Source organism: Pantherophis guttatus, chromosome 13 (genome assembly GCF_059756535.1).
Source record: "Pantherophis guttatus breed Tessera chromosome 13, ASM5975653v1, whole genome shotgun sequence".
Classification (NCBI taxonomy): Eukaryota; Metazoa; Chordata; class Lepidosauria; order Squamata; family Colubridae; genus Pantherophis; species Pantherophis guttatus.
Window position 1 is genome coordinate 5085562 of NC_142075.1, and position 16782 is coordinate 5102343.

General features: G+C 40.7%; 1 protein-coding gene across 4 annotated transcripts in view; it reads left to right on the forward strand.

Annotated features, from left to right (window-relative positions):
* MEGF11 (multiple EGF like domains 11) overlaps positions 1-16782 on the forward strand; it is a 726402-nt gene that overhangs the window by 199245 nt on the left and 510375 nt on the right. For all 4 annotated transcript variants that reach the window (XR_015729726.1, XM_060694754.2, XM_087877753.1 and 1 more), the window contains exons 3-5: positions 1089-1212; positions 14045-14146; positions 16491-16591. Coding sequence is in view for 3 of the 4 variants with exons in the window: in XM_060694754.2 (XP_060550737.1) it covers positions 1100-1212; positions 14045-14146; positions 16491-16591 (316 nt within the window). In the remaining variant the exon portion in view is untranslated. The remainder of the gene's footprint in view (positions 1-1088; positions 1213-14044; positions 14147-16490; positions 16592-16782) is intronic.

Here is a 16782-nt window from a genome sequence, read left to right on the forward strand (position 1 = left end):
TCTCAACAGTGGTAGCTTTAAGATGTGTGGACTTCAACTCCCAGAATTCCCTAGCAAGCCATGGGGAATTCTGGGAGTTGAAGTCCACACATCTTAAAACAGCAGAGGATGAATTCAAAAGTAAAGATAATTGTCAATGCAGAAAGTTGTAAAATATTATATAATGTTTTTATTTATGTTTTGTAATTTTTTTATTATTTATTTATTTATTTATTTATTTATTTATTTATTTATTTATTTATTTATTTATTTATTTATTTATTTATTTATTTATTTATTTATTTATTCATTCATTCATTCAATTTGTATGCCGCCCCACTCCAAAGACTCAGGGCGGCTCACAATGCATTTTAAAATTATTATAAAAAACATTTAAGAATTAAAAACATTAAAAACATTAAAACCCATTCACACCATTCATGGCTGGATCTCGCCGGATCGCAAGAATGAGATCAGCGGCCCCAGGCCTGCCGGAAAAGCTAGGTCTTCACCACTTTTCGGAAGTCCAATAGCGTGGGGATGGTCCAGACCTTATCCCATTTGGTGTATGTGTATGTTCCTTTTTTTCCTTTTTTTCTTTTTCTTTTTCTTTTTTCTTTTTGTTTTTTGTGTTTTTCAATTATGTTTTTGGTTTTAAAAATGTAAAATATTCAATAAAATCTATTTTAAGAAAACAGCTGAGGATGAGGAACACTGGCTTAACTAATAAGACACCACCCCTACCAAAATGAAGCAGAGCCTTTTGTATCAGGAAAAAAAAAAGTGGGGGAGAAGTGTTTTATTTTAAAAACTGAGGGTGGAACTTTCCCAAAAATCATGGGGTTTGCGAATTAGTAGCTTTATTAATAGTTGATTCCTGGAGAAGAGAGGATTAAATATATTGAATATATGGGCTGAAAGGGTTTGATCATGGATCCTCCTTTCCTTAAGTATGTGTAGAATTGAAGATGAATGGAGTCATTTTTTTTGTGCTTTTCCTGCATCCTTTCAGATGCTAAAAGAGTCATGAGCTTGAAATACAACTGGTTGATTTAATAAGAAACAGTGACCTGTTTGTCCAATGTGGTTTTTTTCCCCCCTTTATTCAGATACCGCAAAGATGGTCTTCCTTCTCTTGTGGTGGAATTTCAGAGTCTTTGTGCTCTCTCTCCTTCTGAAAAAAAGCCTCTCCTTAAACCCAGATGATCCAAATGTTTGCAGCCACTGGGAAAGGTAAGAAATGTTAACTTTATCTCCTTTTCTTTAAGTAGAGCATCAGCAAATATATACACACATACATGCATACACATATATGCATACGTACACATTCATGCACACAAATATTTGTGTGTGTATGTATATGTATATATGTGTTATGACCTCAGCTTCCTGAGTCATTAAAATACATGAGTAGTCCCAAAAACCTCTTTTATTGCAACAGCTGTGAATTACGTTCATTCACAGCTGAATCTCAAATTAGTTGCAAAAAGTCCTTCAGGATAATCACCCATCTTTATCTACCTTGACATGCTGCCAAAGACCTACTTGGCAAAGCCACACGGAGTCCAGAATCAAACAGAGATGCCGACTGGGAACAGAATTAACAACGTTGCTTTCCTGCAAAGGGCCCATATGCCTTTGCTCCTCTTTTAAGCCTTATGGGAGGAGCCAATCATCTCCAGGCCTTACTCCCGAGTCGTCCCTTTTGTTTTAACTGTTCTTGCCTTCTGGCAGCTCTGTGCATGCGCACACCGGGAACAGGCTCCTCCTGTTCCTCTGCCTCTCTGATGTCCAACTCTGGAGGCTTTGGAGTCCGTGCATCATTCCCAGATGGCCCTGGCCCCATCTCTGCCTCCGATGCAGAGCCCATGTCCCAGCCTTCCCCAGACTCTAGGACTGGCCCATGTTCCTCCCCAGCCTCCTCACTATCCGACTCTGCTGCCAGCTCCGCAGGCTGCTGGCGGACCACAACAATATGTGTATGTATGTAGTTCTCAACTTATGACCTCAATTGAAGCCAAAATTTTGGTTCTTAAGCGAGACATTTGTTATGTGAATTTTGCCCCATTTTATGACATTCCTTGACACAGTTGTTAAGTGAGTCACTGCAGTTGATAAGTTAGTAACATGGTTGTTAAGTGAATCTGGCTTCCCCATTGACTTGGCTTGTCAGAAGGTTGCAAAAGGGGATCATGTGACCCCAGGGCACTGCAATCGTCATAAATATGAGTCAGTTGCCAAGCACCTGAATTTTGATGACATCCACAGGGATGCTGCAATGGTCGTAACTGTGAAAAACAGACATAAGTCACTTGTTTCAGTGCTGTCATAACTTTGAATGGTCACTAAACAAACACATACATACAGTACAATATATGAGATAAAATATTATGTTAAGGTAAATCCATGATAACATCAGCATGATATGGCGCCATCCCTGAACTACATATTTGTGTTTATATGTATAATGTGTTTTATTAGCGTTGCATAATAATTGCATGACCTCTGTAGATGCCGTATGCTAAATAAATAATTTTTTAAGGTAAGTGTGCATCGTTTTCATATTTAAAAATAAATCTTGGTGTAGCTGTAGAATATAAAATATAATATTACAAAATGCAATCTAATTCTGTATGACCATTGAAGGCATCTCAGTCACAGTCTTCTTGATTTTGTGGGGGGAAGGCCTTGGTTCCTAGGGTGCACAGCAGGGGTGAAATGCTCCCAGTTCAGACCGGATCACCCAATCCGGTAGCCATGGCGGCGGGTGGTTCGGAGAACTGGTAGCAAAAATCCCTGCGTGCCCCCCCCCCATGCCCAGCTGAGCCGCACGATCATCAGAGGCTTTTTTTTTTTTTTTTACTTTTGAAAGCATTTTTTCTACAACCTCTTCCGCTGAAAAAAATGGTTTTAAAAGTAAAAAAAAGCCTCTGATGATCGCGCGGCTCAGCTGGGATAGTCAGAGGCTTTTCAAAGCATTTTTTTCTGCAACCTCTTGGCCGAAGTGGTGGTAAAAAAATGCTTTGAAAAGTCTCTGATGATCCCAGCTGAGTTGCCTGATTGGCAGAGGTATTTTTTAAAAAATACCTCTCTGCCATCAGGCAACTCAGCTGGGATCGTCAGAGAGGCTTTTTAAAAAATACCTCTCTGACGATCCCAGCTGAGTTACCTGATCGGCAGAGGCTTTTCAAAGCAATAGAAAAAATGCTTTGAAAAGTTACAAAAAAAAAAAAGTTGGCCCCGCCCACCCAGTCATATTACCCCCCCAAGCCACGCCCACAGAACCAGTATTAACAAATTTTACATTTCACCCCTGGTGCACAGGTAGAGAGATCTTGCTTTTATGTGGGCCCCAATTCCCCAGCGGTGTCCTTGTATGAGGCTCTGGCCTGTGTTTGTTGTTCGATTTATTAGAATTATATACTAGCTTTCCTCAAAAGTCCAAACCAACATTTCTGTCATATAGGTAGTCTTCTATTCTCTGTACAGGTAGTCCTCAACTTAAGACCACAATTGATCCCAAAACTTCTGTTGCTGAGCAGGGCACTTGTTCAGTGAGTTTTGCCCCATTTTGTGACCTTCCTTGCCACGGTTCTTAAGTGAATCGATGCAGTTGATAAATTAGTCACCTGGTTGTTAAGTGAATCTGACTTCAGCATTGATTTTGCTTTTCGGAAGGTCGCAAAGTGGGATCACATAACCCAGGGACACTGCGACCGTCATAAATATGAGCCTGTTGCAAAGGGATGCTGCAACGGGCATAAGTGTGAAAAACGGTCATAAGTCACATTTTTCAGTGCCGTTATAACTTGGTCCCTAAATGAACTGTTGTAAGTTGAGGACAACCTGTAATTGAGCACGGAACTGTGGTCATAAGTAATGGCGGTCATTAAGCAGATGACCACATGTCTGGGCCCAATGTTATGACCTTTCTTGCGTTGCTCAGTGAGCGAACATCGCAGTTCTTAAGAGAGTACATTTTCCAGATTTTTTGGGGGGGTCAGAAACCAGAAGTAAAAGCTGGAAACTGGCCAACAACCACTGAAAATCGTGGTCGCATGATTGTGGTATGCTGCACATGGCCTTAAATGCCATTATGTGGCCATGGGGTGGGGGAGGAGGGGCTGTGGCCGACAGAACCTTGAAAACGGGTGATACTGTAAGTAGCTCTGGGGAGGTCAGCCATAATTTCAAACAGTGACTAAGGGATCCGTTCTTAAGCAAGGATCATCTGTATGGAGGGTGTTTGGAGGATGGGGTGAAACAGATCAATGGTTGCCAGCCCCCCCCCCCAAACCAAGGCTGGCACATGGTGTTTCTCCCAAGCTGAGTTCACCCTCTTGGGAATCCATGCTGGATCTAAGCAAGATTATGTATGTATGTATGTATGTACCGGGACAATATGTATTTATATTATTATTTATAAAATAGAGATGGAGTGATTGTCAGTATAAAAAATCTTTTGCTCAGGATGGAAGAGTGCAGTCTTGGAAAGCAGTGAAACACAATTTAGGGGTCTCCTGGACCCGTTACATCTGCTGTAATAGTAGGTAGAAGCTATGGGTAGAAAGCCTTTGCCAACTTAAATGGATGTGTCAGGCCCAGTTGTCTGTCTGTCTGTCTGTCTGTCTGTCCTCCCTCCCTCCCTTCCTTTCTTCCTTCCTTCCTCTCACCTCCTTCCCCTCCCTCCCTCCCTCCTTCCTCATCCCTCCCACCTCCTTCCCCTTCCTTCCTTCTCTCTTCCCTCCTACCTCCTACCTCCTTCCCCTTCCCCTTCCTTCCTTATCCCTCCCATCTCCTTGCCCTTCCTCCCTCCCTTCCTTCCCTCTTCCCTCCTACCTCCTTCCCCTTCCCCTTCCTTCCTTCCTTATTCCTCCCATCTCCTTGCTCTTCCTTCCTTCCTCCCACCTCCTTCCCCTCCCTCCCTTCCTCCCTCCCTTCCTCATCCCTCCCACCTCCTTCCCCTTCCTTCCTTCCTTCCTTCCTTCCTTCCTTCCTTCCCTCATCCCTCCTACCTCCTTCCCCTTCTCCTTCCTTCCTTCCTTCCTTCCTTCCTTCCTTCCTTCCTTATCCCTTCCATCTCCTTCCCCTTCCTTCCTTCCTTCCTTCCTTCCTTCCTTCCTTCCTTCCTTCCTTCCTTCCTTTCCTTTCCTTTCCTTTCCTTTCTTTTCCTTTCTTTTCCTTTCCTTTCTGTTGATCACATAACACAGAGTTTTCAAGAACAAATGAGAGTGGAAATGAAACCTGTAATTTTGTATTGTTTTGCAGTTCCGTAGCACAGTACATTTTGAGTCCAAGAATACAATATTGATTTTGTGTGAAAGAAGTCAGCAACCCGGGGATCCAATCAAGGAAAAACAAAAATTAAATACTAGAATTGATTGGCTGCCCGGGCCAAGATGACTGTGATACTTAGATGGTAATAAATCAAGCCAAAAGATTGAGTTAGGGCGAGGTCAAGAGGAGCACATGGGATCATAAAATAATAATCAAGCTGATTGGGTTTTCTATGTTAATGAAGGATACTCTAAACAGATTCTGCTTTGGTGTTTCTTGCTGGTAGCTGATGCATGGAGGTGAGAAGGTTTCCCTTGTGACCCTGAGAAATTAGGGTCTCGAAACAAAAATTTGAAGGTTACCACCCTATTTATGGTGAAATTCTGCAGGCACTCTTGGACATAAAAATGATTTCTCAGCAAGCAAGACAGATTTGTCTCAATCAGACCATTGAACCCAGGCCTTTCTGAGGAACCAAGAACATCCTTGGTGCTCTCAGAGCTTGCTTGTTTTGTGCCAAGACATTTCATTAGCCATCAGCACTGATCCTGTTACCTAGTTGGGTAATGAAACGTCTGCAAGAAAACAACGGAGCTCAGAGAGCACCAAGAAGCATCCCAGCCATGAGCTATAAATGTTCTCTTCTATTGGACCAAGAGACAATTTGATCTTCAGCATCCCAATTGCACAATTCTGGCCCAGGTTTGTTTTCCTAATGCCGGGAAGGTCAGGACCTTGATGAAAATAATCCTGAGCCTTGACTGCAGAGCATTTGATAAAAACATCCCAACATGAACTAGTATTAATTATTGTATTAAGTCCAGCCGTGTATCAACCCCTTCGTGCACTTCAGCAAGTGAGTCTATTCTTTAGCACGGCTAGTTCTTCTTAGCTCACCAGAATCAAGCTACAAGTCTACACCTCTTAGGACCTAACAAAGTTATAGCCTTAAGCTGACAGTATTTTTAGAAGGCTTGTACGTGATTTTTAAGATGCTGCAGTCTAATTCACTTCAGTTTTTTGTTGATTAGCTAAAGGACCGTATCCAATAAACAGAATAAATTGTGCCTTGTGTTTAATGCACTGTTCATTCACCAGTCAGTGTGGTGACAATTGGAAGAGAAATAGGATGAAATTATAATGAATGATGACCATATGCCTTTATTTAGGACTCGTATTGATGCAACACCGTTGGCTATTGACAGCCAACACCGTTGGATAATATTGATAGCAACAAATATCAGGGCTTAAAGGGTTAAAACGTTTCCCGTGCGACCATCAGTAAACTTTGCAACTTCTCTCTGGCTTTCCGCCTCCTTCCACGCTGTTCAGGACAGCTGCATGCAATCAGCAGCCTTCCAGGGAGCAGGCAGAATTTTCATTTTTTAAAAAAATTTGCTTGGAGATTAAACCTGAAGCATTCTGCAGGAAAAATATGAGTTTACTGTTTTTCTCGTTCGTCTCAGGTGGGGCCCCTCTGAGGCCACCCGATTAATTTGGGCTCAAGGTTTGAATCGGTTGCGGTCCTGACTCAATGCAATATCTTGGGGGTGCCAAGTGCCCTTCCTGGGACAAACAAGAATGCTGGATATTTTTCATTGAATTCTTATTAAAGAAAATGGTCTCCTTGAGTAGCTTTGGTTATGTTTATTTTTACTGATTTAATTTATTGTTGGCTTTCTTTCTTTCTTTCTTTCTTTCTTTCTTTCTTTTCTTTTCTTTTCTTCCTTCCTTCCTTTCTTCCTCTCCCTCTCTCCTTTTCTTTCTTTTTTTCTTTTGTTCTCTCTCTCTCTTTCTTTCTCTCTCTCTCCCTTTCTCTTTTGTTCTCTTTCTCTTTCTTTCTCTTTCTTTCTTTTTCTCTTTTCCTTTCTCTCTCTTTCTTTCTTTTGTTCTCTCTCTTTCTCTTTCTCTTTCTCTCTCCCTTTCTCTTTTTTCTTTCTCTCTTTCTTTCTCTCTTTCATTCTCTTTTTCATGCTCTTTCTTTCTCTCGCTTTCTCTTTCTCTTTTTTCTTTCTCTCTTTCATTCTCTCTCTCTCTCTCTCTCTCTCTCTCTCTCTCTCTCTCTCTCCTTTTCTCTCCTTCTTTACAGCTAAATGCATAAGGGAATGTTTGTCAGCCTTGTATCCATACATCTTCAGGCTGCTAAGGTTGACAAATACTTGCATAAGGCATCTCTCCTAATGTTATCCCTGCAACTGCAGCCCATTAGACAAGCTGGGTCTGAGTTTGACCAGTTATTATGCATTGTGTTCTGTGGTCACCTGGCCGGGCAGGAATTGAGGAGTCCAAATCCAATCTTTTTTTTTTTTTTTTTTGCTTTAATTTATATGTCGCCCTTCTCCGGAGACTCAGGGCGGCTTACAATGCGCTAAGCAATAGCCTTCATACTTTTGTATATTTATACAAAGTCAGCTTATTGCCCCCACAATCTGGGTCCTCAATTTACCTACCTTAGAAAGGATGGAAGGCTGAGTCAACCTTGAGCCTGGTGAAATTTGAACTTGCAGTAATTGCAAGCAGCAGATGTTAATAACAGTGCTTTAGTCCACTGTACTACAGGCTCTTACAACCATACAGGCTCTTTAACCATACTGTAATCCTGGCTCTCTCAGAAAATGCCCTACTCTGTCTACTCTGTTTTGCACCCAGCTGGTAACTGAAGATGAGCAGTGTTTTCAGTTGGGAGAGAGCGAACACCCACTGCTTAGCTCACAATTTATGGTTTTCAATTACCAGCTAATTTCTACTACAAATTATCAGAGGTCTTCAAACTTGGCAGCTTTAAGACTTGTGGACTTCAACTCCCAGAATTCTCCAGCCAGCATAGCTTCCAACTTTCTTATTCTGTAATATCCTTTTCCTGTTAATTCACATTCTTTATTAAATTAGAAGTAGATTGTCCCTGATAAAGCTAGAAGGTCCCTGAAGTGTCTAGACCTCTTAGTCCAGAGGTCTTCAAACTTGGCAGCTTTAAGACTTGTGGACTTCCACTCCAAGAATTCTCCAGCCAGCTATGCTATGCTGCAGTGGTGGGTTTCAAATTTTTTTACTACTGGTTCTGTGGGTGTGGCTTGGTGGGCGTGGCTTGGTGGGCATGGCATGGGAAAGATACTGTAAAATGTCCATTCCCACCCCGCTCCAAGGGAAGGTTAGTGCAAAATCCCCATTTCCTCCCAATCAGCTGGGACTCAGGAGGCAGAGAATAGATGAGGGCGGGGCCAGTCAGAATTTTTACTACTGGTTCTCCGAACTACTCAAAATTTCCACTGCAGGTTCTCCAGAACTGGTCAGAACCTGCTGAAACCCACCTCTGCTATGCTGGCTGGAGAATTCTGGGAGTTGAAGTCCACAAGTCTTAAAGCCGCCAAGTTTGAAGACCTCTGTTTTAGATTAAAATAGCTTCTTCTGTATATAAATGAGGCAAAGCAAAATAGATATATATTAAACCCCAGAGACTAATTTTATGCGTATGTGTATATATGGATATATATTTCTGTGTGTGTGAATGAGTGTTACATACAGGTATACACATACAGCTACACACTGCTATTGCTTGCTTCTATGTCATAAAAAAAATGAAGTGGTTGAAAAATCTGACTGGACTGGGAAATTATATTTAATATTGGGCGATAATACATGCTTTTAATTAGCTCTTTTGTTTTGTATCCAAGAAAAACTGAAGAGACCCCGGAGAACACATATCCAATGTGTTTTTATTTTTAGGGTGTGCAAAAAAATACATATTTTGATGGCATTTAATTTCATTTGTATTTTTTTCTACCTTTTAATTTTTTTCTCCAAAGTTCCTTTCCTGTATCTTCTGACCTCTTTTTTTGTTCCATATTGTGGAGACATTTGCTCCAGATTCACTACACAGGAGGAGCAAATCTGTGTCTGGGTTTTTTTTAAAAAGTTCTCCTAGTTTCTCATATTTTGAGACATTGTACATTTAGTTTTTCTGTTTCACTTTTTTGGCAAAAGTATTGTTTTCAGCTTCTTTCTGTTTACTGTTTATTTCTTGAAATTACTTGTATGTTGCTTCTTACAAGAAAGAATCTTTAAGGGACTTAGAAATTAAAAAAAACCAAGAATGAAATTGTCCATTCAAAATATGGCTATTGTTTTATTTTTTATTTTTACCCTCTAAGTTTTATTCACCTACTTTGCATGCCTATTAAACATCACTTTAAAATGCAAGTGTATTTTTGTACATTTTTGACACATTTGCATTTTGGTTTACATATTTGCCTAAGGTACATAGTTTTGCAAGTAATTCTGCCCAATATAAATTACATGTTTGGAATTATTTTTTTGCAAATATATGCACTTTAATGCAGACCTTTCTTTTCTCAACATTTTTTTTTTTTTTGCATTGAAGTATAATTTGGAAAAATTAATTTTAATTCATTAATTGGCTCAAAACTGGAACGTGAGAATCTCATACTAAAATCTGAAATCTACCATTTGGGAAGCCTGTAGAAATGTGTCTTAGGAAGGAAAACCCTCAGATGTTTAATTTCTGATCACTAATCCCAATTTGTGTGGCAATTAGTTAAGAACATAGCTTGTTTTATAGTTTTGAATGTATGTATTTTTGTGTATTAACGTAAGAGATAGGGATTTATCAAAGTATTTGTAACAATGAGAGGTACTCAAATTACTCATAATTTTATAATTATCTGTTTGGGGATATTTAATGAACAGCAATTTAATTCCATTTGTACTACTGTGGCTCTACTTTTAGAGGTGATTTTTGAAACGAACTAGTTTTCCCTAGCATTGATCATAGAACATGAAACATGGAAGGGACTTTGGAGTCTTCTAGTTGACCCCCTACTCAAGCAGGATACCATCTACCATGTCAGACAAATGGTTGTCCAAACTCTTCTTAAAAACCTTCAGCAATGGAACAGCCACAATTCCAAGAAGCAAACTGTTCCACTGATATAGAATAGAGTAGAGTAGGGTAGGGTAGGGTAGGGTAGGGTAGGGTAGGGTAGGGTAGGGTAGGGTAGGGTAGGGTAGAGTAGAGTAGAGTAGAGTAGAGTAGAGTAGAGTAGAATAGAATAGAATAGAATAGAATAGAATAGAATAGAATAGAATAGAATAGAATAGAATAGAATAGAATAGAATAGAATAGAGCAGGGCAGGGCAGGACAGGGCAGGACAGGACAGGACAGGACAGGACAGGACAGGACAGGACAGAATTCTTTATTGGCCAAGTGTGATTAGACACACAAGGAATTTGTCTCCGGTACATAAGCTCTCAGTGTACATACAACAATAGTGACAGATCACTGTAAACTACTAAATGTATTTGCAAATTACTGACCTGTCTTCTATAAGTTACGTTAGTAACAAAGTAGTTAACAGGAAGAATAATAATACTAAAACAAAACAAAATTAAAGTTTCAAAACTCTCTGTTAACACTTACTGTAATCCACTCGTAGAAAATTTACCACGGCGTCTTATCTATTCCAAGTCATCCCAAAAAGTCCATCCTGGATCAAATATCCATTATTGTTTCTTGATACCATCTCATCAACTGTTGTTTAATTAACTAATAGTTTCAGTCTCCAGAATAAGTCTTATCTTCTGATCAAAATCCATTAGCAATTTTGAACCAATACAAAAATTTTAAAAAATCAGAAAAAGTGTGGGGGTATCTTTTCCAACTAACACATTTTATTAATTTTCATTTAGGATGATTAAAATGGGTTGGTTAGAAAAAGTGCTACCCAAATCATTTTGAGTTTTGGTGCTAAAGACTTAACACAGCTGTTCACCTGCAATGACATAAAACAACTATAAAAAACTGTTCCCACTTCCCAAAGCTTATACTGCAATTTACTAATTTTAAAAAAATCATTAGGAACTAATCTGCACAGAAAGAGACATATTCATGAAGATGTAGGACAAAATATGTTCTATTTAGGTGAAGCGGTTTGCAAATGTGTATGGTGTTTAATTAAGCCTGGACACATTTTGGAGTAAAGTGACATGGAAATACTTGTAATAAATCTATCAACAAATTTAGAAAGAAAAAGGCATGTTTGGAGAAAAGTACTGAAATGCATACCGATAGTGCAGTTGTTGCTTTTTAATCTGAGAAGCCAAGCTCAGCACTCCTGCAAAAGTGGGAAACACTGAATATGAAAGATTCATAGAAGCGGGAAACAGAGAAACTAAAATTGACATTTTCATCTGCCCCTAATTAAATTATAAAGCAGAAGCTTTGTAGCTCAGGGTTGCCATGAAATGAAATTTTGTTTGCAGCGTGAAGTCTAAAGTTGATATAAGGTATGTATATATTTCAAAGATTCTAATACAGGAGAATATTTGTACGGTTGAAATGAGGGGTCCTTGGTGCTCTCTGAGCTTGGTGATTTTCTTGTAGACATTTCATTACCCAACTAGGTAATGTCATCAGTGCTGGTAAGGAATGGGGTTTGCTCTCAGTTTATGTTCTAGTGTCTTGTCCTGCCAGTGTTGGTGCGGTGGTTTTAGAGATTCTTTGGCTTCTTTGGCAATTTCTTGGGGCAAGGTATTAGACAGGACAAGACACTAGAACAGTGATGGCTAACCTTTTTGCCGTTGCGTGCCAAAAGCAGGGGGAGCATAGGGGGTTTGTGCACCTGTGTGCCCACACCCATAATTCAATGCACCCCGCCCCCCGCACATGCATGTGTGATCCCCCCGCACTCCCCCCGCTTTTAGCACGTGATGGCATGGTGGGCCTGGTAGTCCCATTTTTCACCCTCCCCAGGCTCCAGAGGCTTTCTTGGAGCGTAGGGAGGGCGAAAACGGTTTCCCCCCCCCAGAGGCCCTCTGGAGGTTAGAAACGGCCCATTTCCCGACTTCCAGTGGACCCGGAAGGCCCATTTTTTGCCCTCCCCAGGCTCCAGAGGCTTTTTAGGAGCCTGGCTAGGGCAAAAACTGCCTTCCCCACACCCCCGGAGACTGGAAACAGCCCGTTTCCTGAGTTCCAGTGAGCCCGGAAGGGCCGAAAATCAGGTGGCCAGCGCACGCATACGTGCTAGAGCTGAGGTACAGCAACGCTCGCGTGCCCACAGATACAGCTCGGTGGCACGCGTGCCGTAGGTTCGCCATCATGGCACTAGAATATAAACTGAAAGCAAACCCCACTCCCTATCAACACTGATGGTGTTACCTCGTTTGGGGATTGAAACGCCTGCAAGAAAATAAGCAAGCTCAGAGAGCACCAAGGACCCCTCATTTAAAGGTTCTATCACTCCAGGTGGAAAAGATGTGGAATCCCACACAATATACACCAAAGGTCCCCGACCCCCAGGCTGTAGCCCACTACCATGTTTCCCCAAAAATAAGACCCTGTCTTATATTTTTTTGAACCCCGAAATAAGCTCTTGGCCTTATTTTCGGGGAGGTCTTATTATTTTGGGGCACGTGGAGCAAGATGGGGCTCCATTGGCTGTCTTCCCTGATTTCCAGCTCTGTGTTTAAATATTTTTGGGAAGTGCTTATTTTCAGGGGGGGGGAGGCTTATTTTAGCGCATGCACTTAAAAGCCCGATTGGGCTTATTATCAGGGGAGGTCTTATTTTTGGGGAAACAGGGTACCAAGCTTTGAGCTGTTCAGAATTGTGTTGGGCTGCGGAAGTGGCAGGCGTGTGCACATTCCCACTTGCGTGAGTAGCGGACAAACAATAGGTGAGCAGTGGACGAGCCCGTGCGCATGTGCTCCATTTGCACAAGCGGTGTGGTTGTGTGCATGGCACCTCCACAAATAGAGCTGAGTACGTACACTTGCCTGTCACTCACACTCTTGCCCATAACCCCCTCCCCCTGCAACTGACATGTATTTGGTTGCAGTGTCCCGGGGTCACACATTCCCCTTTTGCGACCTTCTGACAAGCAAAAGTCAAAGGAGGAAGCCAGATTCACTTTTTTTTTAATTTGTAATTTTATTATAACACATATATGACATTTACACAACATATAACATATAGATATCTTATCATTTTTAAGCATTGTTTCATTGTGGTCTTCCATCTGTTACTTTGTTTGTCTTCCTCTATGTCTTCATTTCTTACTTCTTCTTTTTCCCCAATTATCCTTTTTTTCCTTCCCCCTATAGACATCTATATATTTCAATTATATCTTTAATATTATACATTTCTACATTCATGTTATATACATTTTTATTCCACTCCATACATTTGATATATATATATATTGTACTTCTAATCTTCTCTCCTTATAGTTATTATTCTTTATTTCTAATCTTAAACCAATTATACCATTTATTCCATACTCTATAATAGTCTGTCTCTTCTTTTTCCTTAATTTCCTTTATTAATCTGTCTATCTCAGCGCATTCTAAAATCTTATCTATCAATTCTTCCTCCGTTGGAGTTCTTTCCTGGTTCCAATTTTTTTGCATATGCTATTCGTGCTGCTGTTAAGATGTGTAGCATCAAATATTTTATTTCTTTGGACTATGGTTTTGTAAAAATTCCTAACAAGAATCTTGCGAAGCCAGATTCACTTAACAACCATGTGACTAATTTAACAATTGTAGCAATTCGCTTAACGACTGTGGCAAGAAAGATAGTAAAACGTCTTGTTTACCGACAGAAATTCCGGACTCCATTGCGATTGTAAGCCATTGATTACCTGTATTCTCTTTTTATCGACTTAAGTATTTGTTTATCAAACTTGGCCCAAGGATTTGTGTTTGGATCTGGGCTGTGAACGGCTAAATAAAGAGGGGCCCAGCTCAACGTTTTTGCTGTCTCTTCCCTTCTAGCTACGCCGTGACTGTTCAGGAATCATACGCACATCCCTTCGATCAGATCTATTATACAAGATGCACAGATATTCTCAACTGGTTTAAATGCACTCGACACAGGTAAGCGATAATTGGAAGGTATTTTCAAACCTCATCTTCCCTTTCATCTCCTCTGGATAGCTCCCTTTTCTTCGGAGCCTGGGAGAAGCTCTTCACCTACGGAGGATAACGATAGCTTCTTTTGTGCAGAATAGTCCGGCAGCACTAAATTGATTTTCCCTTTTTTTTCCCCTGGAGAAAATAGCCACAGCTTTTGTAAAAGGATGACTAACCAGCACTGCCCATTTGCGATACATTTGCTTTCAGGGTTGCATTTGCAGTCAAGTTGGAAGCAATGAGGAAGGGGCGAGGGGCTGTCATTTTGCTTGTTGCTTCCTTCTTTTGTCTTTTTGCTGTTGAAAACAAACTAGCTAAACCTGTTTTTCTCAGCCATAGCAACTTAAAGGATGTGTGTGGACTTCGACTCCCAGAATTCCCCAGCCACACTTCAAGAATGGAAGTTCATTTACCTTGAGTTTCACACGTCAAGTTTGAGACACGTTTGAAAAATGCATCATGGTTGAGAAATACCTGGAAACACCTGGAAAAGTTCTAAAAGCAGATTTAAATTAGGCCAGATTTTCTCCAAAGCAAGTATGAACAAATTCTTGGTGTGTGTTGTTGATTCTGCGGATCATGAAGTCCAATCGTTTCTCTGTAGAGATGATGCCCCAACAAGTTCATGGCGGTCATTATATTGGTGTATACAAATTGCACCAGTCCACTGCAGGAGACTGTCAGCTGAGGCTTTGGAATGAGGAAGAGGGGGTGAAAATGTTTTGTCCATTTCTGAAACAGTTTTGGAGAGTTTGACAACTTTTTACCGCAGAGTCTTGTGCTCCAATTACTATTCGGATTTCCCCACTTTTAAATCAAAGCTGCTATACTTGGACCAAATGTTGATAAGCTAGTCTTGGGTTACTTTTCAAGAGCTCCAGAGGTGAGAATGGGCCTTAGTCACCACTTGGAGACCATCCTTCCTTCCTTCCTTCCTTCCTTCCTTCCTTCCTTCCTTCCTTCCTTCCTTCCTTCCTTCCTTCCTTCCTCTCTTCCTCCCCCCTCCCTCCCTCTCCTTCTTCCTACTCCTTCTTCCTTTCCTTCCTTCCTTCCTTCCTTCCTTCCTTCCTTCCTTCCTTCCTTCCTCCCTTCCTCCCTCCCTCCCTCCCTCCCTCCCTCTCCTTCTTCCCCTTCCTTCCTTCCTTCCTTCCTTCCTTCCTTCCTTCCTTCCTTCCTTCCTTCCTTCCTTCCTTCCTCTTCACGGACATAACCTCAGTCTGAAGCAATAGCAATACCATTTAGACTTATATACCGCTTCACAGTGCTTTTACAGCCCTCTCCAAGTGGTGTTTTGGTATTTTTCCCTTCAGTAACATCTGTTGGGAAGGCATTGAATCTGGATAAGGATCAGGTCCTTCTGAATTTTGGAATTGGTGGGGGAGACACTGCTCTTGGAACTGGAAATACCTGAGAAATGGGCCCTATCTAGCAAAATGAAATTCAACAGTGAGAAAAATAAGTTTTTAACACTTAGGCAAGAAAAACCAAAAGTACTTACTTACGGTCACTTAAATATGAGCCAGCAGTGTGCGGCAGCATCCAAAAAAGCCAATACAATCCCAGGTTGTATTAAAGAAGGGAATAGAATCACATGAAGAGTTAATACCACTTTGCAAAGCCTTAGTAAGACCACACTTAGTATACTGCATCCAGTTTTGGTCAACATATTATATTGTAAAAAAAGATCATATTATAAAAAAGATGTTGAGACTCTGGAAAGAGTGAATAAATGCCCAACTTAGATATTCATATGTGTGGTGGTTGTATGAAACATATCCGCTTCTCAGTGGGTGGGGAATAAGGGAACAGGGAACAGTCTAATAAGTGCCATGTTTGAGCCAGGTAGCCAAAAAAAAAATGTATTAGTGCAAGGAATTGTATTTTCTGCAATATTTATTTTTATTTTATTTATTAATTAAATTTATATGCTGCCTATCTCACTATTGAGTAACTCTGCATGTTTAATATCTCAAACTGCTGTTTATTACTGAGAACTGGTTGTTTATAAGAACTATAACCAGGGATAAGCAAAAGATTTACACAGACACACACAATTTCCCTTTTCTTGCCCTTTCTGTATCTTGCTTGCCCAAATCTTCTCTTGGACCTAGCATGAAAATGGCTTAGGATACAGTCAAATGAGTAGGAGTTGGAATTTGTATCGATCTTTTTAAATATAAAAAATCTTTGCACATTCTGAAGCAAATATTGAACATAAGAACCTTGCAGTAATGTAACGCAAATAGAATTATAACTATGGGCATTGATTTCCAGGGTTTCCCCTCCCCCTTCCTCTCTCACCATTTAGAATCAGTTATAAAACGGCCTATCGGAGGGGACTGAGGACGATGTATCGGCGACGGTCTCAGTGCTGCCCGGGATATTACGAGAGCGGGGACTTCTGTATCCGTACGTAGAGGCTATTTGCTATTTTTCTGCTGAACTATCTCTGGCGTTGCATCCTGCATGCAGCTGTGGCGTGGCTGACAAATGTTGAGATTAGAATTTAAGCAAGCAGGAAAAACAGGCTGGCCAGTGGCAAAACCTGAGAGAATTATAGGATATTGATTGATCAGTTATGCTCTTCTGTCACATTCTCA